General features: G+C 19.9%; 1 protein-coding gene across 1 annotated transcript in view; it reads right to left on the bottom strand.

Annotated features, from left to right (window-relative positions):
• Positions 1-1,363: 1,363 nt before the first annotated feature.
• Positions 1,364-22,573, bottom strand: part of LOC117172700 (ras-related protein Rab-43-like) — a 24,547-nt gene continuing 3,337 nt past the window's right edge. Inside the window, exons 2-5 of the mRNA XM_033360855.1 lie at positions 13,497-13,581; positions 13,205-13,303; positions 12,935-13,092; positions 1,364-1,635 (exon numbers count right to left, since the gene is read on the bottom strand). Of these exons, the coding sequence (XP_033216746.1) occupies positions 1,528-1,635; positions 12,935-13,092; positions 13,205-13,303; positions 13,497-13,581 (450 nt within the window). The 3' untranslated portion in view covers positions 1,364-1,527. The remainder of the gene's footprint in view (positions 1,636-12,934; positions 13,093-13,204; positions 13,304-13,496; positions 13,582-22,573) is intronic.

Below are 22,573 nucleotides of genomic sequence, written 5' to 3'. Positions count from 1 at the left end.
CTATTTATTATTATTAAATTATTGAATAATTATTCAGATAACATAAATGTTATTTTAACCAATACGCCTATAATTTGTAGAAAAAAATCAATTAAACAAGTTTGTTAAAAAGTCATAATTTTTGGAATAGGATACATTTTTAATGATATAAATTCTTTATTAAGAAAACGAATATAAAACCAAACAAAAGATGAATTTTCAATCATATAGTTGAATTCTTAACTGAAAAGACCATTTTAAAACAAAAGAACTCAAACAATAAAATTTTCAATCATTTTCAATATTTATTAAAAAAAAATTTATAATACAACTATAAATGAAAAATAAAAATTCAATAAAGAAATTGTTCTTATTCTTAATTAAAAAATTACAAATTCATTAGTTTGAAAATGAAATATTTTGGACTGAAATTATATTTGAAATATAATAAAAGTTTTTCTTTATTATACGCTTTAAAATTAAAAATCTGAAATAGAAAATTTTTTAATTCAAAGATTTTCGAATTACGCATTCTGAACTGCATAACATCATAATTTAAAAAAAGATTAAAATTAAACTAAATATTAAAAAAAAAGTTAAAATCAAAGTTGGGAGGAAATTTTTTTTCTCGAAAAATTTGTAAAATTCCCGGTCCAGCGTTAACCCTCTTAATGTATAAATAAAAAAAAAGTTATTCAAAATTTCTATTTTGTATTAAAAATGATTTTTTCCTTAAAAAGGAAAAAGTACACGCTAATTAAAATAAACTGTCAAAATAAAGGATTTTGGGTATAAGAAATGGAAAAGATAATTTAAAAATAAATCGGCAATAGTTTATTGAAGTACATTATCGTCACCATCATCAATATGAAAATGATGTACGAGGCATTAAAAGTAATTTCCAAAAAGACAATTTTGGAAATTATCGCTCTTGCTATTTACAATTTTAATTCCAGGTGTAAACACCTAACCGCTTTTTACAACTGATCATCTATGAATTATCTAAAAGTTCAAAAAATCAATGATTTAAAAAAATATTCTACAAAAACAGATCATTTTCTTGAGATTTCTAGAAAAATAAAGATCGATTACTTTTCCGAATTATAATTATAAAAAATAAATAAATTTAATAAAGTTCTATTTAAATTTGTTAAATTTCTTTAAAAAACGAAAATTTATATGTGATTAGTTGTATAGCATTAAATAATAATAATAATCAGTGTAAATAAAAAATGATCAATGAAAAGTTCGACGGCAGGATTTTCATGTTTGCGCAAATGACTAAAACAATTAAAAAGGTTAAAAAAATAAGTTCTTAAATTTTAGATTATAGAATGAAGTCTTTTTGTTATAAAAATACTATTTTGCATTCTTTTTTCTTTGTTAATAAGTTAGAATATAAATATATTTTAGGGACTTTGCGTCAATTCAGGTACATTTCGTTAATTTAATTAGATTAATTGTTATTATTTTTTTTCGATTTCGTGTCGAATGATGGTGCTTTAGTCATTTGTTTTTCGTTTTTAAAAATAAATGATAATTTGTAAATTAAAGTATTTTATACGAACAGCTGGAACAGGATGAAAGTTCACGACCACTTCCAAGTTTTATGACTTCGTCTTCGGCTGCGTTGATCTGACGATTTTCATAACGTCGCTACAATAAATATTTAATTGACAATACATTTTCACAATATTTATACATATTTCGTTTAAAAAAATTTCTAATTAGAAAAAACAATTGCAGCGATTTAGTAGTTCAATTTTAGGGAAAAAGGGACAAATAATTAATTGATTAATAATAAATAATAAATTAAATAAAAATAATAAAAAATAATAATTAATTATTTAAAGGGATAAATAATTTTTAACTAAAAGGATGCATTTTCAACTAAAGAAAATCATTTTTAACTGAAAGAGAACAATTTTCAACCAATAGGATGAATTTTCAAACAATAATAATAATTTTCTATTAAAAAAACGAATATAAAGCTAAAAAAAAACAAATTTTCAATCAAAAGGAATATTTTTCTACTAAAAAAGACTCATTTTCAGTGAGAAATGGAACATTTAAATTATCAGGTGAAGGAAAAAATTAAATTTCAACGAATTTTCAAACAAATATTTAATTTTAAAACAAAACAAATGAATTTTCAATTAAAAATAATAAATTTTAACCAACAAGAGAATAAAAATGTTCAAAAAACTTTAGTGTTTAAACAAAAAGATGAATTTTAAAATAATTATATTAATTTACTATAAAAAAAGGTCAATTTTCAATAAAAAGAATAATTCTCTATTAGAAAAGTAATCCATTTTTAACCATATAGTTGAATTATTAACTAAAAAAAGATAAATTCTTAACAACAACAAAAAAACAACTAATATTTCAAAAAAGTAAAATGATTAACCACAAATATAAATTTTAAAACAAGGAGATTAATTTTCTATTAAAAACACGAATATAAAGCTAAAAAAAGCAAATTTTCAACAACATAAAAATATTTTTCTACTAAAAAAGATAAATTTTCAGACGAAGGAAAATTGAAAAATTGAAAATTAAACGAATAACTCTCTATTAAAAAAGAAATTAATTTTCACACACATAGTTGAATTATTAACTAAAAAAGATCAATTTTCACCAACCAAAAAAAAAAAAACAACTAATATTTAAAAAAAGTTAAATATGTAACCAAAAATATAAATTTTAAAACACAAGATTAATTTTCGATTAAAACGACGAATTTAAAACTAAATAAATCAATTTTCAACTGAAGAAAATAATTTTTCTACTAAAAAAGATCAATTTTCTGTAAGCAATGGAACAGTTAAATTTTTAGGTGAAGGTAAAAATTAAATTTCATCTTAAAAAACGAATTAATTTGTAAACAAACATTTAATTTTATAATAAAATAAATGAATTTTCAATTGAAAATAATAAATTTTTACCAATAAATGAACCAATTTTTCAACAAAAAAACTTCAATGTTCAACTAAAAAGATAAATTTTAAAATAATGAAATTAATGTGCTGCTAATATTAAACTAAAAAAGGTCAATTTTCACTAAAAAAAAAATAATTTTTTTCCTTGTTTAGTTCTTTGTTAGTTAAACTAATTTTCGAACAAATATTTAATTTTTTAACAAAAGAAATAAATTTTAAATTAAAAATAATAAACTTTACCAACACAAGAACTAATTTTTTTTTAAAACTCCAGTTTTTAACCAAAAACATGAATTTAAAAACAATGAAATTAATTTTCTATTAAAAAGACGTATATAAAACTAAAAAAGATTAATTTTCAACCAAAAGGATGAATATTCAAACAATAATAATAATTTTCTATTAAAAAAACGAATATAAAGCTAGAAAAAAACAAATTTTCAATCAAAAAGAATATTTTTCTACTAAAAAAGACCCATTTTCAGTGAGAAATGGAACATTAAAATTTTCAGGTGAAGGAAAAAATTAAATTTCAACGAATTTTCAAACAACTATTTAATTTTAAAACAAAACAAATGAATTTTCAATTAAAAATAATAAATTTTTACCAACAAGAGAACAAATTTTTCAAAAGCCTTTAATGTTTAAACAAAAAGATGAATTTTAAAACAATTATATTAATTTACTATAAAAAAGGTCAATTTTCAATAAAAAGAATAATTCTCTTTTAAAAAAGTAATTCATTTTCAACCATATAGTTGAATTATTAACTAAAAAAAGATAAATTCTTAACAACAACAAAAAAGGAACTAATATTTCAAAAAAGTTAAATGTTCAACCAAAAATATATCAATTTCCAAACAATAGGATAAATTTTTCAACAATGATATTAATTTTCTATTAAAAACACGAATATAAAACTAAAAAAAAGCAAACTTTCAATCAAAAGGAATATTTTTCTACTAAAAAAGACTAATTTTCAGTGAGAAATAGAACATTTAAATTTTAAGGTGAAGGAAAAAATTAAATTTCAACTTAAAAACGAATTTTCGAACAAATATTTAATTTTAAAACCAAAGAAATTAATTTTTAACAAAAAAATGTATATATTGACCAAAAAAATCATTTCAAAGAAGTTTAATGTGTAACCAAAAAGATTAATTTTAAAACAATGAAATTAATTTTCTATTAAAAGGACAATAAAAAAAACTCAATTTTCAACCAATAGGATGAGCTTTCAATTATATTAATTTACTATAAAAAAATATATATGCAACTAAAAAAGGTCAATTTTCAATCAAAACGGATAATTCTCTATTAAAAAAGAAATTAATTTTCAAACACATAGTTGAATTATTAACTAAAAAAAGATCCTTTTTCACCAACCAAAAAAAAACACAAGATTAATTTTCGACTAAAAAGACGAATTTAAAATTAAATAAATCAATTTTAAACTGAAGAAAATAATTTTTCTACTAAAAAAGATCAATTTTCTGTGAGCAAAGGAACAGTTAAATTTTTAGGTGAAGGAAAAAATTAAGTTTCAACTCAAAAAATGAATTAATTTGCAAACAAATATTTTATTTTATAACAAAATAAATGAATTTTCAATTAAAAATAATAAATTTTTACCAATAAAAGAACCATTAAAAAAAACGTCAATGCTTAACAAAAAAGATAAATTTTAAAATAATGAAATTAATTTGCTGCTAATATTAAACTAAAAAAGGAAAATTTTCACTAAAAAAAAATAATTTTTTTCTACCAAAAAAATATGCATTTTTAACCTTATTGTTAGATTTTTTACTTTTTTCGAACTTTTCGTTGTTGAAAATATATATTCTTTAGTTGAAAATTTATTTCTATTGTTTCAAAATTGCATTATTTTGTTGAAAATTCGTTTTTTTCTTTGTTTAGTTCTTTGTTAGTTAAACGAAATTACGAACAAATATTTAATTTTATAACAAAAGAAATTAATTTTCAATTCAAAATAATAAATTTTTATCAACAAAAGAACTAATTTTTTTTTAAACTTCAGTTTTTAACCAAAAACATGAATTTTCAAACAATGATATTAATTTTTTATTAAAAACACGAATATAAAGCTAAAAAAGAAGCAAATTTTCAATCAAAAAGAATATTTTTCTACTAAAAAAGATCAATTTTCGGTAAGAAATGGAAGTTAAATTTTCAGGTGAAGGGAAAAATTAAATTTCAACTTAAAAACAAATTTTCGAACAAATATTTAATTTTAAAACAAAAGAAATGGATTTTCAATTAAAAATAACAAATTTTCACCAACAAAAAAAAATAATTTTTCAAAAAACTTCAATCTTTAAACAAAAAGATTAATTTTAAAACAAGGGGATTAATTAACAAAAAGATTAATTTTAAAACAAGGGGATTAATTTTCAAATGAAAAGACGAATTGAAAACAAAATAAATCAATTTTGAACTAAAGAGATTAATTTTCAACTAAAAAACATCAATTTTCAATCTGCAGGATGCATTTTCAAACAATTATATTAATTTTTTATCAAAAATAAAAATATAAAACTAAAAAAGATGATTAAAAAAACCGAGTTTAAAAAAAAAGTTCAGTGTTCAATCAAAAAGATGAATTTTCAAAAAAAGAGATTAATTTTCCACTGAAAAGGCGAATTTAGAGCCAAAAAAGGTCCATTTTGAACCAAAAATAGAATATAAAACTAAAAAAAGATGAATTTTCAACCGAAAAAAACCCATTTTATAACAAAAAAAAATATGAATTTTCAATCATGCAATTGAATTCTTAACTAAAAAAGATAAATTTACACCCAGAAACGGAAGTTAAAATTTCAGGTGATAAAAAAAAATTTCAATTAAAAAAAATACAGCGAATTTTTAAACAAAAGAAATGAATTTTCAACTAAAAGAGATACATTTTCACCAAGGAAAAAAAAAATTTTTTTTTTAAAGTGAAATGTTCATCCAAAAAGATGAATTTTTCAAACAGCGAGATTAATTTTCTATTAAAAAGAAAATTTTAAAACAAAGTAACTCTATTTTCAACAAAAGAGATTCAATTTTGACCAAAAAATATAAATTTTCCAACAATGATATTAATTTTCTATATTAAAACAGGAATATAAATTAAAAAAGGTAAATTTTCAATCAAAAGGAACAATTTTCTACTAAAAAAGATCAATTTGCTGCCAGAAATTAAACAGTTAAATTTTCAGGTGAAGGAAAAAATTCAATTTTAACTTGAAAAACGAATTTTCTTAAAATTATTTTATATTAAAATCAAATAAATAAATTTTCAACTAAAAAAGATAAATTTTCACGAATAAAAAAAAATAGTTTTTCAAAAAAGTTCAATGTTTCACCAAAAATATGAAAACAAAAAACAAAAATGTTGAGTTATCCGTTAAAAATTTAAATCTTGACCACAGAATAATCGGATTTTCAGAAAAAGTTTAAATTTTGGGTAAATAGTTGCTTTTCATAAAAAAAAGAAGTTTTTAATTAAACAGCTGAATTTTTAACCAAATAAATACATTTTAAATTAAAATGATGAGTTTTCAATAAAAAAAAATTAATTTTCAATGAAAGAATTTATTTTTCAACCAAATAATTTTATTTGTAACCTAAAAGATGAATTTTGAACTGAAATGACGAATATTTAATTGGAATATTTGAATTTTCATACAAAAAGAATAATTTTTAACTAAGAAGATTAACTTTTAAAGAAAAAAAAAATCATTTTCTAGCAGAAAAGTATTTTTTTAAAAACAAAATATGTGAATTTTCAATGAAATAAATTAATTTTGAATTAATAAAGATAAATTTACATCCAAATTGTTAAATGTGGAACCAGAAAAGGTAAATTTTTAATTTAAAGTGGAACGGTTTAATTTTTAGTTGAAAAAATTAATATACCTACCAAAAAGATTAATTTTCAGCCAAAAAGATTAATTTCCTACAAATTATATGGATTAAAAAAAAAGTTAAATTTTCTTTTAATAATAGATACAATTTCAACTAAAAATAAAGTATTTAAATTTTCCGTTTCAAATATAATTCATGACTAAAGAAAAATAGAATTTTTAGAAAAATAGTTAAATTAATGGTAAAAAATGCCTCTTCATCAAAAAAAAAATCAAGTTTTTAATCAAATCGGTGAATTTCTAACCGAAGAAATAAATTTTTAATTAAAATGATGAAGCTTCAATCAAATAAAATAATAATTTTCAAACAAAAGAGTTTATTTTTCAATCAAGTAAATTTATTTCTAACCTAAAAGATAAATTTTTAAACAAGGAGATTAAATTATCAAAGAAAAAAAAATCCTACCAAAAAAGTCCATTTTTGAACAAAATACGTTTAGAATTTAATTATTAAGAAACAAAAATCGGATTTTCATAAAAATAATTAAATTTTCGGTACACAAATTTCTTTTCATCCAACGAAAAAAACAAGTAATGCACAAGTAATGCATTTTTAAATAAATTGATGAATCTTTAATAAAAAAAATTAATTTCCAAAGAAAGAATTTATTTTTCAACCAAATAATTTTATTTCCAACCTAAAAAATGAATTTTCAACTAAAATGATGAATATTTGACAGGAATGTTTGAATTTTTAACCAAAAAGAGGAATTTTGAATCGTCAAAATCAATTTTCTATAAATCATATGAATTTTCAAAAAAAAAACTTTAATTTTTAAATAAAAAATATCAATTTTCAACCAAATCGTTGAATTTTCATCCAAAAAGGTCAAATTTTAACCAAAAAAATAGAATAGTTGAATTTTCCGATAAAAATGTAATTCTTGATAAAAAAATTCGGATTTTCAGAAAAATAGTTAAACTTTTGATTTAAAAAATCCCTTTTCATCCCTAGAAAAAAAAAAGGTTTTAATCAAATAGCTCATTTTCCAACCAAAGAGATAAATTTTTAATTAAAACAATGAATGATTAATAAAAAATATTAATCTTCAACAAAAGGATTTATTTTTCAACCAAGAAAATTTATTCCCAAACTAAACGGTGAATTTTCAACTGAAATGATAAATATTTAACCGGAACTTTTAAATGTTTAACCAAATAGAAAAAATTTTAAACAAGAAGATTAACTGTCAAAGAAAAAAAATTATTTACTACCAAAAAAAATCGATTTCTTGAACAAAACAGGTGAATTTTCATTCAAAAAAGATAAAATTTTAAAACAAAAATAGAATTGTTGAATTTCCCGGTAAGAATTTAATTTTTAACAAACAAAAATCGGATTTTGAGAAAAATATTTAAATTTTCGGTAAAAAAATTCCTTTTCATCCAACAAAAAAAATTTGTTTCGTAAAATAACTCATTTTCCAACCAAAGAAAAGCATTTTTAAATAAACTGATGAATCTTTGATGAACAAAATTAATTTTCAACCAAATAATTTTATTTCCAATCTAAAAGATGAGTTTTCAACTAAAATGATGAATATTTGATTGAAATGTTTGAATTTTCAACTAAAAAGAGGAACTTTGAATCAATAAGATCAATTTTCTACAAAAAAAAAAATGATGAATTTTACATAAAATGATAAAATTTCAACCAAGAATCAAATATTTTAATCTTTCAGTTAAACATCTAATTTTTAACAGAAAAAGAAATCAGATTTTCAGGAAAATAGTTCAATTTCCAGTTAAAAAACTAAAATGATGAATATTAAACTGAAGTTTTTTCATTTTCAACCAAACAGAAGAATTTTTAAACAAGAAGATTAAATTTCAAAGCAAAAAAATAATAATTTTCTACCAAAAATGTCGATTTTTTAACAAAATACGTGAATTTTTAATGAAATAAATAATTTTTTCAATTAAAAAAGACAAATTTTATTCGAAATTGTTACATGTTAAACTAGAAAAGGTCAATTTTTAAATTCTATAAAAAAAGACGAGTTTTCCACAAATTACATGAATTTTCAAAAAAAAAGTTAACTTTTTAAATAAAAAATATCAGCATAAAGTAGAATACTTAAATTTTCCGTCAAAATATAATTCTTTGCCCAAAAAAAATCGGATTTTTAGAATAATAGTTAATTTTTTAGTTGACAAATTCTTTTTCGTCTAAAGAAAAAACAAGTTTTTAATCCAATAGCTCATTTTCCAACCAAAGAAATTAATTATTAAATAATTATTAAATTATTAAAATGATAAATCTTCAATAAAAAAACATAATTATCAAAAAAAAGTTTATTTATCAAACAAGTAAATTTATTTGCAACCTAAAAAATGAATTTTCAACTAAAATGATAAGTATTTATTAACTGAAATATTTGTATTTTCAACTAAAGAGAAGAATTTTTAAAGAAGGAGATTAACTTTCAAATGAAAAATCATTTTCTATCAAAAAAGTCGTTTTACAACAAAATATGTGAATTTTCAATTCAATAAGATTAATTTTCTACAAAATACATGGATTTTCAAAGAAAAATTGAATTTTTGAATAAAACATAGCAATTTTCAACCAAAGTTGAATTTTCATTAAAAAAAAAGATACAATTTCAATCAAAAATAAAGAAGTTGAATTTTCAACAAAAAAGAAGAATTTTTAAACAAGAAGATTAATTTTCAAAGAAAAAAAATCATTTTCTAACAAAAAAAGTCAAATTTGTACCAAAAAAGGTTTTTTTTTTTTTAAAACAAAACATGTGAATTTTCAACGAAATAAATTAATTTTCAATTGAAAAAAGATAAATTTACATCCAAATTGCTCAATTTTAAATAGGAAAAGGTTAATTTTTAACCGAATAGAGAGCGGTTTCATTTTTAGTTGAAAAAATTCACTTTCAACTAATAACATTAATTTTATACAAAAAATACGAATTTTCCACAAATTTCATAATTTAAAAAAAAATAGTTAATTTTTAAATGAAAAATATCAATTTCAAATTGAATAGTAGAATTTTTATCCAAAAAAGAAACAAAATGATCATTTTCCAACCAAAGAAATAAATTTTTAATTCAAATCACGAATCTTCATTAAAAAAAAAATAATTTTCAACAAAAGAGTTTATTTTTCCACAAGTAAATTTATTTCTTACCTACAAGTGCATTTTCAATTAAAAAGATGAATTTTTCAAAAAGAGATTGACTTTCAAATAAAAAAATCACCTTCTATCAAAAAAGTAGTTTTTACAGCAAAATATATGAATTTTCAATTAAAAAGATAAATTTACATCAAAATTGTTGAATTTTGAACCAGAAAATGTCAATTTTTAACTCAAAGTGAAAGATTTAATTTTTAGTTTAAAAAATTAACTTTCAACTAAAATGTGAAATTTGCAATTAAAATTATGAATATTCAACTGGAAAAGTTGAATTTTATACCTACCAAAAAAAAAAGAGTCAATAAGATTAATTTTCTACAAAAAAAGATGCATTTTCCACAAATTACATGAATTTTTAAAAAACTAGTTCAATTTTTAAATAAAAAATAACAAATTTCGACCAAATAGTTGAATTTTCATTGTAAAAAGATCAAACTTCAGCTAAAAATTGAATATTTGAATTTTTCGTTTAAAATCTAATTCATAACTAAAGAAAAATCGGATTTTTACAAAAACTTAAATTTTTAGTAAAAAAAATTCCTTTTCACCCAAAGAAAAAAAAACCAGTTGTTAATCAAATAGCTGAATTTCCAACCAAAGATATGAATTTTTAATTAGAATGATGGATCTTCAATAAACAAAAAATTAATTTTCAACAAAAGAGTTTATTTTTCAACAAAGTAAGTTTATTTGCAATCTAAACGATGAATTTTTAACTAAAATGATAAATATTTAACTGGGATTTTTTAATTTTCAACCAAATAGAAGAAAAATTAAACAATGAGATTTTCTTTCAAAGAAAAAAATCATTTTCTATCCAAAAAGTCGATCTTTTTAAAGAAAATACATGAATTTTCAACGAAAATAAATGAATTTTCTTATCAAAAATACAAATTTATTGTTCATTTTTATATTAACATGAAATGGTTTAAGTTTTAGTTGAAAAAATTAATTTTCAACTAAAATTATGAATCTTGAACTGGAATAGTTGAATTTTACTTACCAAAAGATCAAATTTCAATCAATAAGATTAACTTTCTACAAAAAAGATAATTTTTTAAACAAACAGGTGAATTTTTAAATGAAAAATATAACTTATCAACAAAATCGTTCAATTTTTATTAAAAAAAGATGACATTTCAACCAAAAATAGAACAGTTGAATTTTTCGGTAGAAATTTAATTATTAACAAAAGAAAATCGATTTTTCAAAAAAAAAATAGATAAATTTTCAGTAAAAAAAATTCCTTTTCATCCAAAAAAGAATTTATTTTCCAACCAAATAATTTTATTTGCTACCAAAAACTGAATTTTCAACCAATAAGATTAATTTTTCCAGAAAAAAGACGATTTTTCTACAAATTACATAGATTTTCAAAAAATTGGTGAATTTGCATAAAAAAAATAAAATTTTAACCAAAAATAGAATAGTGGAATTTTTCAGTTAAAAATCTAATTTTTAACAATAAAAAAAACGGATTTTCAGAAAAATATTTAAATTTTCGGTACAAAATTCCTTTTACTCCCAAAAAAAAAAATGTCGAACAAATAGCTCATTTTTCAACCAAAGAAATGAATTTTTAATTAAAATGATGAATCTTTAAAAAAAACGTTAATTTTTAGCTAAAGAATTTATTTTCCAGCCAAAAAATTTTATTTCCTACAAAAAAAATTAATTTTCAACCAATAAGATTAATTTTTTCAGAAAAAAGACGATTTTTCTACAAATTATATAGATTTTTAAAAAACTGGTGAATTTACATCCAAAAAAGATAAAATTTTAACCAAAAATAAAATAGTTAAATTTTTCAGTTAAAAATCTAATTTTTAACAAACAAAAAAAAACGGATTTTCAGAAAAATAGTTAAATTTTCGGTAAAAAAATTCCTTTTACTCCCAAAAAAAAAATGTCAAACAAATAGCTCATTTTTCAACCAAAGAAATGAGTTTTTAATTAAAATTATGAATCTTCAATAAAAAAAAATAATTTTCGACAAAAGAGTTTTTTTTCAACCAAACAAATTTATTTCTGGACAAAAAGATAAATTTTTAACTGAAATTATGAATATTTGACAGGAATACTTGAAATTTTAATAACAAAAAATAAGATTTTTTAAGCAAGGAGATTAAATTTCAAAGAAAAAATTTTTTTTACGAAAAAAGTAAATTTTGTAACAAAATTTGTATATTTTCGACGAAATAATAAATGAATTTTCAATTTAAAAAGACAAATTTATGCAAAAATTGTTATATTTTCAATTATAAAAGGTATAATATTTGAATTTTAAATTAAAAATTTAATTCTTAACTACAAAAAAATTAGATTTTGAGAGAAATAATTAAATTCTCTGCTGGAATAGTTAAGTTTTTAGTTGAAAAATTGATTTTCAACTAGTTGTATTAAAAAAAGTAAAACGGTAAACTCCCATCGAAAAATTAAAAAAAAAATCATATTATGATTCAGAAATATAAATATAAAAATTACATATAAATATAAAAATATATAAAATAAATATAAAGAAATATAAAGAAATATACAAATTAAAATTATTTAATTAAAAAAAATTAAATTCAATATTTTTACTTGAAATATTAGAAATTGGAAGCGTTTACAATTTGAATTTTAATAAAAGTATTGTGATTAAAAGAATTTCCCCCCCCTATTTTGTGGACAAATTTCCTTATTCCTCCCGTTTTTAGACGATTTTGGCCTTTTCATATTGTTCATTTGCATCTAAAAAATTAATTTATCCTTCAGATTTAGTTTCTCAATACAAAAATGAAGAAATAAATAATTTCAGAATTATTAAAAATTGTTAATATAAAAAAGAATCAAAAACTGGTAAAAAAAAGGGTCAAAATTCTCGATTTTACTTTTTTTTTTTTTAATTTAAGGAGGAAAAAAAGGGGAAAATTTCGATTTTTTTAAATACCTTTAGTTCTGAGGCAAGAGAGAAAAATATCGAATCGATGTTTGTATTTTCTTTGGCTGAAGTTTCGACGACACTCAAAACTTCAGGGAGATATTCGCAAACAGCATCAGCTTCTGCTTTTTCCACTTCTCTCGAGTCTTCCAAATCATTTTTGTTGCCTAAGATTACATTTATTTAATTATTTCTAAAATATATTCAGATTTTTCCCCTAATTTCTGTACAATATCACTTTTTTCAAAATAAAATTAAAAGATATAAAAAAAAGCTCACCGACTAAAATTAATAAAACGTGAGACGAAGCGTATCTGCGAACTTCTTCAACCCATCGCTGAAGATTTAAAAACGTAGAACGCTTCGTAATGTCGTAAACTAAAAGAAATTTATCAGTTTAAAAATAAATTTAAAAACCATTAAAAAATTAATAATTTATTGATATGGACTTGAAATAAATTTAAATTTTGTATTTGCTATTTAAATAAATAAAAAATCGAATCTATGCAACAGATAAAATTAATTAAAGTAAAAAACAATATAATTTTTAATAAATTAAAACTTTAATTACCTACGATGACACCATTAGCAGATCTGTAGTAACTTTGAGTTATAGTTCGAAACCTTTCTTGGCCAGCTGTGTCCCAGATTTGCAGCTGTTAAACAATTATTTTTAGTATTTAATTAACTTGTTTTGTAAAGTGAAATAATTATTTTTAATAAAGATAATTTTATTTTTATTTTTAATTCATTAAAAGAATGTTAAGGTTTTATAGTTTGCAGGTTTATTAATTATTTAAACTTGTCTCAATATCACTAGTTTTCACAATTTTTAATTTTAATAACAAATAGATATTTTTAAAAAAGGTATCTTATTACATTCAAAGGGGAGTTTTCATAACAATAGGGGACAAAAACTAATTTTTTAAGCACTTTGAGTGTTAATAAATTATAATTTTATGATTTAATAATAATAAATAATAAATAATAATATAACTAATCATAATTTTCAATTAAAAAAAAAAAAAATATCGATTTTTTTTGGGCTATAGAAATTTCAGGTTCGACAATTTCAACTTTTGGAAAAAATGCAAAAAAATTTGCACTTTCAAAAAATTCTAAATTAGGCGAAATACTTTTAAAATAAAAGGATAAATTTTCAAACAGCGAGTACATAAAAAATGAATTTTTAACCAAAAATGGAATGGTTATTATTCCAAAAAATAATAATTATTAATTTCAACCAAAAAATAATAATTTTCAGTAAAAAACCAACGAATTATCAAGCAAAGAAATTAATTTTTAAAAAGAAAAAGATCAATTTGAAAAAAAGAGTTTAATTTAGTTACAAAAAATTAATTAATTGATTAATCACTTAAAATTAGTTTTATTATTTTAAATTTTTTAACAAATATTTCAATATCATTCAAGCTTTTTATATGAAATTTTCATGAGTTAATAATTTTTATTTTTTAAAAATATTTATTTTTTTCATGAAAACCAGAGGTGTTAATTTTTTACAAAAATGTGAAATTTCTCCTAGTATTTTGGAAAAAGTTGAATATGTCGATCCTAAAATTTATTCAGCCTAAAACAAAGAAACATGAGAAAATTTTGATTTTTCGGAAAAAAAATTTTTCCCTTGCAAAAAAAATAATTTTTGTAAGTTAAAGAAATGTTAGGTTCGACATTTTCAACTTTTTCCAAAAAAGTGTGCAAGAACTAATAGAAAAATTTATGAATTTTCTAATAAAAAAATAAGAACAGCAGATATTAAACGATTTCGAACAATTTTTTTATTGTTATTAAAATAGATTAAATATTTAAAAAATTGGGAAACATCTTAAAAAAGATGAATGATTGTCAACCATGTAAATAAAAAAAATAGACAAAAAATTAAAAATAATTGAAATGAAATTACATTTTTTCTAACAATAATTATTCTTAAACTAACAAATGATGGATGGAAAAAAGTAAATAGGTAAATTTCCATCAAAAAATGGAATAGCTACATTTTCAGTTGAAAAAAATAATAATTAAACAGCGAACAAAAAAAAACTAATTTTTAACAAAATAGGTCAATTTTTTAACTAAAAAGATGAATTTTCACTCAATTTTCAACTGAAGAGATTAATTTTTAACTAAAAAAGACCAATTTTCAAAGGTAAAGATGAATTTTCAATCAAGGAAATTAATTATTTACTAAAAAAACAAATATAAAATTAAAAAGGTACAATTTTAACTATGAAGTTGAAATCTCAACTAAAAAAGATAAATTTTCCAACAAGGAGATTAATTTTTTATTAAAAAGACAAATTTAAAACTAAAAAAGGTCAATTTTCAAACAAAAATAAATTAGCTACTTTTTTACTTAAAAGAATTAATTTTCAAGGAAAAAATAAGGAATTTTCGAAGAAATTACTCAATTTTCTACTGGAAAGACGAATATAAAATTAAAGTAGGTGAATTTTCAACCAAAAAGGATAATTTTCTACCAAAAAAAAAAAATAATTTTAAACACTTTCAGGTCATAGAAAAAAAAAAGTAATTTTCTATTTAAAAAACAAAAACGAATTTTTAACAAAATAATTAAATTTTGACACAAAAGAAACGACTTTCTAACTAAAAAATATCAATTATCACGCAGAAATGGACTCGTTAAATTTTCAGGTGAATAGAAAAATTAAAGTTCCACTAAAAAAGATCAATTTCAAAAAAAATTTTTTTTTAAATTTCGAAATAAATTCAATGTTTAACCAAAGAGACAAATTTTTAAACAAACAGATTAATCTTCTGTCAAAAATACGAATTTTAAACCTAAAATGTTAAATTTTAAACCAAAAAGAAAATAGTTACATTGTCACTCAAGAAATTAATTTTCAACAAAAAAGCTAAATTTTCAATAAACTAAAAAAAAAAATTTTTAAAGAAAAATTTTCCCTCAGAAATGAAATAGCTAAATTATCAGGTGAAGGAAAAAAATTAATTTCAACTTTTAAAAAACGAATTTGTTACAAAAATTTAATTTTCAACTAAAAAAAACAACGAATTTTCCACACAAAAAAACTGGGTGTTGCACCAATGCGACGAATAAAGCTTAATTTTCAATTAAAAATAGAATAGCTGCATTTTTATTTGAAAAACTTAGTTTAAAAAAAATAAGGAATTAAAAAAAATAACTCAATTTTTAGCTAAAGAAATAAATTTTTAACTAAAAAAGAAAGGATGAATTTTCAAATAAATAGATTAATTTTCTATTAAAAAGACGAATATAATTTAAAAAAGTAGATTTTCAAATAAGAAGAATAATTTTCTACAAAAAAAGATGAATTTTCAAACATATAGTTAAATTGTGAATTAAAATAACCCCATTTTATCCAGAAATGGAATGGTTAAATTTTCAGGTGATAGAAAAATAGTAATTTTCAATTTAAAAAAACAAAAACGAATTGTTAACAAAGTAATTAAATTTTAAAACAAAAGAAACAGGAAAAACGAACTTTTAAAAACTTATTTAATTTTCAAACCAAACAAACAAATTTTTAACTAAAAAATATAAATTCCCGAAAAAACTAATTTTTCCAAAAAATTTCAATGATTAACCAAAAATTAGTTTTCAACAAAGAATAAACGACTTTTGAATAAATTAAATAAATATTCAACTAAAGAGATTAATTTTTCACTAAAAAAATAGCAATTCTCGACCGAAGAGATGAATTTTTTAAGATAGATATTAATTTTCTATAAAAAAGCAAATATAAAACTAAAAAAGGTACATTTTCAACCAACAGATGAATTATCAATTAAAAAAGATAATTCTTCGTTCAGAAATGAAATAGTTAAATTTTCCGATTGAAGCAAAGAATTTAATTTTAACTTAAAAAGCAAATTTCAAAAAAAAAAATACTTAACTTTAAAACACTAAAAAATAAATTTTTACTGAAAAAAAATTTCAACCAAAAAATAACCTATAATTTAAAAAAAGTTCGATTTTGAACCAAAAAGATGAATTTTCAAATAAGAAGATTAATTTTCTACTAAAAAGGCGAATTTAAAACGAAAAGAGATACATTTACAAACAAAAATTGAATATCTACTTTTTTTACTTGAAATAATTAATTTTCAACGAAAAAACAAAAAATTTTCGACAAAATAACTGAAGTTTCTACAAAAGAGATTGATTTTTAACTGATATAAATTTTTAAACAATAGGGTGATCTTTTAAACAAGGATATTAATTTTCTATTGGAAAGACGAATATAACATTCAAAAAGGTGAATTTTCAAACAAAAAGCATAATTTTCTACGAAAAAAAGATGAATTTTCAACCATATAGTCATCGAAAAAAGTAATTTTTTAATTAAAAAACAAAAACGAATTTTTAACAAAATATGAAAATTTTGAAACAAAAGAAAAGAATTGTCAACTAATAAAGATAAATTTACAACAACAAAAGAACGAATTTTTTCCAAAATGATTAATGTTTAGCGAAAAAGATAAATTTTCAAACAAGGAGATTAATTTTCTATTAAAGACGAATATAAAACTAAAAAAAAATACATTTTCAACGAAAAAGAATAATTTTCTACCAGAAAGAAAATTTATTTTCAACTAAAAAGCTACATTTTCAAAAAACTAATTTTTCAAAAAAGTTTAACGTTCAATAAAAAAGATGAATTTTCAAACAAATATTTAATTTTCAACTAAAAAATATAAATTTTCAACCAAATAAACAATGAATTTTCAAATTAAAAAAACTCAGTGTTTAACCAATAACACAAATATAGGTAAATTATCGATTAAAAATAGAATAGCTACATTTTTATTTGAAAAACTTAATATTCAATTTAAAAAATTTTTTTTAAATAACTTAATTTTTAGCTCAAAATAAATTAATTTTCAACTAAAAAAGATCAATTTTGAAACAAGAGGATGCATTTTTAAACAAATAGATTAATTTTCTGATTTCAAATCGTAGATTTCAAATTCTTTATCTTACGGTCCAATCTTAAATCGAAAAAATAAATATGAGTCAAAAAAACATGTTCTTTGAAACTCAGATATTTATTTAATAGAAAAAACTCCTTTCAAAACTTCCTGACGTTTCAGTACACATGCGTACCTTTTTCAAAGGTTTTTAAACCTGAGTTGATGGTAGTTTAAATAGTCAAACAGATCAATTTTCAGTAAAAAAAAGGAACATTTGAGTCAATAGTTTTAAGAAAATTAATTAAAATTTAGTCATTTTTTTGAAGTCTCAAAAAAAATTTTCGAGACTTCAATCGATTACACTACATTTTTCAAAAAAGATGAATTTAAATATCATAAAGTAAATTTTTAAACAAAAAAAAATATTTTTCTACTTAAAAAGATGAATTTTCAAACATATAGTTGAATTCTTAAATAAAATAGACACAATTTTATCCAGGAATGGAATAATTAAATTTTCAAGTGATGGAAAAAAAGTAATTTTCAATTTAAAAAACAAAAAATAAATTTTTAACAAAATAATTCAACTTTGGAACAAAAGAAACGAATCTCTAAAAAATAACAATTTTCATCCAGAAATTGAATAGTTAAATTTTTAACAACAAAAAAAGAAAAAACGAATTTTCAAAAAAATAACTTAATTTTTAGCTAACAAGAGATTAATTTTTAACTTAAAAAAGATCAATTTTGAAAGAAAAGCATGAATATAACATTAAAAATGTAAATTTAAAAACAAAAATAGAATAGCTACTTTTTCACTCAAAAGAAATTATTTTCAAAGAAAAAACAAACGAATTTTTGAGCAAATAACTAAATTTTCAAAAAAAGAGAATAACTTTTATCCAACATCATTTTCCAAACAAAGATACTAATTTTCTATTAAAAGACAATTATAAAATTAAAAAATGTGAATTTTCAACAACAAAAATTTCTATCAAAAAAGATTAATTTTCAACCATAGTTGAATTGTTAATTAAAATAGATAAGAGTTTCACGCAGAAATGGGATGTTAAATTTAAAAAACAAAAAAGAATTTTTAACAAAATAACTTTATTTTCAACTAATAGGATGAATTTTAAAACAATGATATTAATTTTCTATTAAAAACACAAATATAAAGCTCCAAAAAAAAAAAACAAATTTTCAATCAAAAAGAATATTTTTCTACTAAAGAAGATAAATTTTCTGCCAGAAATTAAACAGTTAAATTTTCAGGTAGATGAAAAAAATTAAAATTCAACTTAAAAAACGAATTTTCACACAAATATTTAATTTTTAAACCAATGAAATGAATTTCCAACAAAAATACGAACCTTCAACAAAATAACTTAATTTTGAGCTGAAAAGAGATTAATTTTTAACTAAAAAAGATGAATTTTCTACCCATAGGATATATTTTTAAGATTTCAATTTTCTATTAAAAAGAAAAATATAAAACTAAAAAAAATTTTTTTTTTCAAAAAAAATTGAACGTTCAATGAAAAAAAATAATTTTTTAAACAAGGAGATTGATTTTCTACTTAAAGGACGAATTTAAAATCAAGAAGGTCCATTTTCAACCAAAAACAGAATAGCTACATTTTAATTTAAAAGAATTAGTTTTTAACAAATAAAAAAACAAGAACAAGATAAAATTTTAATGTTATTAATTCTCTATTAAAAAGACGAAAATAAAATTTAAAAAAAGATGAATTTTTAACTGAAAAGAACGATTTTCTAACAAAAAAATATGAATTTTCAATCATATCGTTGAATTCTTAACAAAAAATATTAATTTTCACCAACAAATGGAAACGTTAAACTTTCAGGTGATGAAAAAACATTAATTTTCAATTAAAAAAAAAAAAAAAACAAATTTCGAACAATTTTTAAACAAATGAAATGAATTTTCAACTAAAAGATATACATTTTTACCAACAAAAAAACTAATTTTTCAAAAAAAGTCAAATGTTTATCCAAAAAGATGAATTTTTCAAATGAGATTAATTTTATACTAAAAAGAAGAATTTAAAACAAAATAACTCTATTTTCAACAAAGGAGATTCAATTTTAACCAAAAAAGATCAATTTTCAAACAATAATATTAATTTTCTATATTAAAACACGAATATAAAACTAAAAAAGAAAATTTTTCGACCATATATAGTTGAATTCTTAACTAAAAAAGATAAATTTGCTGCCATATTTTATTTTTAAATCAAAGAAATAAATTTTCAACTAAAAAAGATAAATTTTCACAAATAAAAAAACTAGTTTATCTAAAAAGAGATTAATTTTTAACTAAAAAAGATCCATTTTGAAACAAAAGGATGAATTTTCAAACAAATAGATTAATTTTCTTTTAAAAAGACGAATATTAATTTTAAAAAGTGAATTTTCAAACCAAAAAATGATTAAAAAAAAGTAATTTTCAATTTAAAAACAAAAACTAATTTTTACAAAATAATTAAATTTTGTAACAAAAGAAATGAATCTCCACTTAAAAAATAACCATTTTCCATCTAGAAATGGAATAGTTAAATTTTTAGTTGTTCGAAAAAATGAAATATCAACAGAAAAAAACACGAATTTTCAAAAACATGATTAATTTTAAAACCAAAGAAATAAATAAATTTTTCAACAAGGACCTGATCTTTTCATTAAAAAACAAATATAAACCTAAAAAAGGTAAATTTCTCACTAAAAGAGAATAATTTTCGACAAAAAAAATTAATTTCCAACCAAGAAAGATGAATTTGAAAAGCAGATGAAGGTGAACTAAAAAAGGTAAATTTACACGCAGAAATCTAATAGATAAAATTTCAGACGATGGAAAATATTTTCAACTGAAAAACAACGAATTAAAAAAAATCGGGGTTTAAGCAATACGACAAATAAAGGTCAATTTTCCACTAAAAATATAATAGCTAAATTTTCGTTTGAAAAAATTAATTTTCAATAAAAAAAACAGAACAAAAAACGAATTTCAAAAAAAATAACTTTATTTTCAGCTAAAAAGAAATTCATTTCTAACAAAAAAAAATCAATTTTGAAACAAAAACATGAATATAAAGACGAAAATAAAAGTAAAAACGTAAATTTTGAAACAAAAAGAATAATTTTGTACAAAAAAAAAAAAGATACATTTTGAACCATATGGTTGAATTTTCCAATAAAAAAGATCAATTTTCACTCAGAAATGGTTCATTTTTTAATCAAAGAGATCAATTTTCAACTAACAATACGAATTTTAAAGTAAAAAAGGTAAATTAAAAAAAAATAGAAGTTACTTTTTCACTTAAAAGGAATTATTTTCAACAAAAAATAACAAATTTTCAACAAAAGAGAATAACTTCTATCTATCTAAGATTAATATCTAATATCTAAGATTAATTTTCAAAAAATAGGATGAATTTTCAAACAAGGATATTAATTTTCTATTACAAAGACAATTATAAAATGAAAAAATGTGAATGAAAAAAAAAAAAATTCTACTAAAAGAAGATGAATTTTCAAGCATAGTTGAATTCATAATAAAAATACATAGATTTTTCCCCAGAAATTGGATATTTACACTTTCAAGTCATGCATAAAAGTAATTTTCAATTTAAAAAACAAAAAAGAATTTTTAAGAAAATAATTAAATTTTGAAACAATCAATTTTCACCCAGAAATGGAATAGTTAAATTTTCAGGCGTTTGAAGAAATTAAATTTCAATAGAAAAAAAAAGAATTTTCAAAAACATATTTAATTTTAAAACCAACGAAATAAAATTTCAACTAAAAAAGATAAATTTTCAACCAAAGAACAAAAGCAAACGAATTTTTCCAAAAAAGTTCAATGATTAACCCAAAAGATGAATTTTCAAACAAGGTGATTAATTTTCTACTAAAAATACGAACTTAAAACTAAAAAAGATACATATTGAACGAAAATTTTCAACACGAAAAAAATTAATTTTTCAAAAAAGTATACTGTTCAATCCAAAAAATTAATTTAAAAAAAAAGGTGATTAATTTTCGACTAGAAGGACGAATTTAAAACTGAAAAGTTGAATTTTTAATAAAAAATAAAGTAACTAAATTATCATTTGAAATCATTAATTTTTAACGAAAAAAAAAAAACAACGCAGTTTCGACAAAATAAATCAATTTTCAACTAATGATATTAATTTTTCACTAAAGGTCTATTTTTAACCGGAAATATGAATTTTCAAATAGAACTATTAACTTTCTATTAAAAAAACAAATATAAAACTAAAAAAAAATACATATCGAACTAAAAAGAATATTTTTCGATCAAAAAAAAAAATTAATTTTCTATCAAGAAAGATGAAGGTGAACTAAAGAAGGTAAATTTCCACCAAGAAATGCAATAGCTAAAATTTCAGATGATGAAAAAATTTAATTTCAACTTTAAAAAAAAACAAATTTGCAAACAAGTATTTAATTTTCAACTAAAAAAAGATAAATTTTCAACAAAAAAACAACGAATTTAAAAACAAAAATTCGGTGTTCAACCAAAAAGACGAATAAAGGTCAATTTTCAACTAAAAATAGAATAGCTAAATTTTCATTTGAAAAAATAAATTTTCAAACAAAAAAAAACGAATCTTCAAAAAATAACTCAATTTTTAACTAAAAAAGATTACTTTTCACCCAAAAAGATGAATTTTGAAA

Source organism: Belonocnema kinseyi, chromosome 5, assembly GCF_010883055.1.
Source record: "Belonocnema kinseyi isolate 2016_QV_RU_SX_M_011 chromosome 5, B_treatae_v1, whole genome shotgun sequence".
Classification (NCBI taxonomy): Eukaryota; Metazoa; Arthropoda; class Insecta; order Hymenoptera; family Cynipidae; genus Belonocnema; species Belonocnema kinseyi.
The sequence above is the reverse complement of the archived record's forward strand: the minus strand, read 5'-3'. Positions and strand labels throughout refer to the sequence as shown.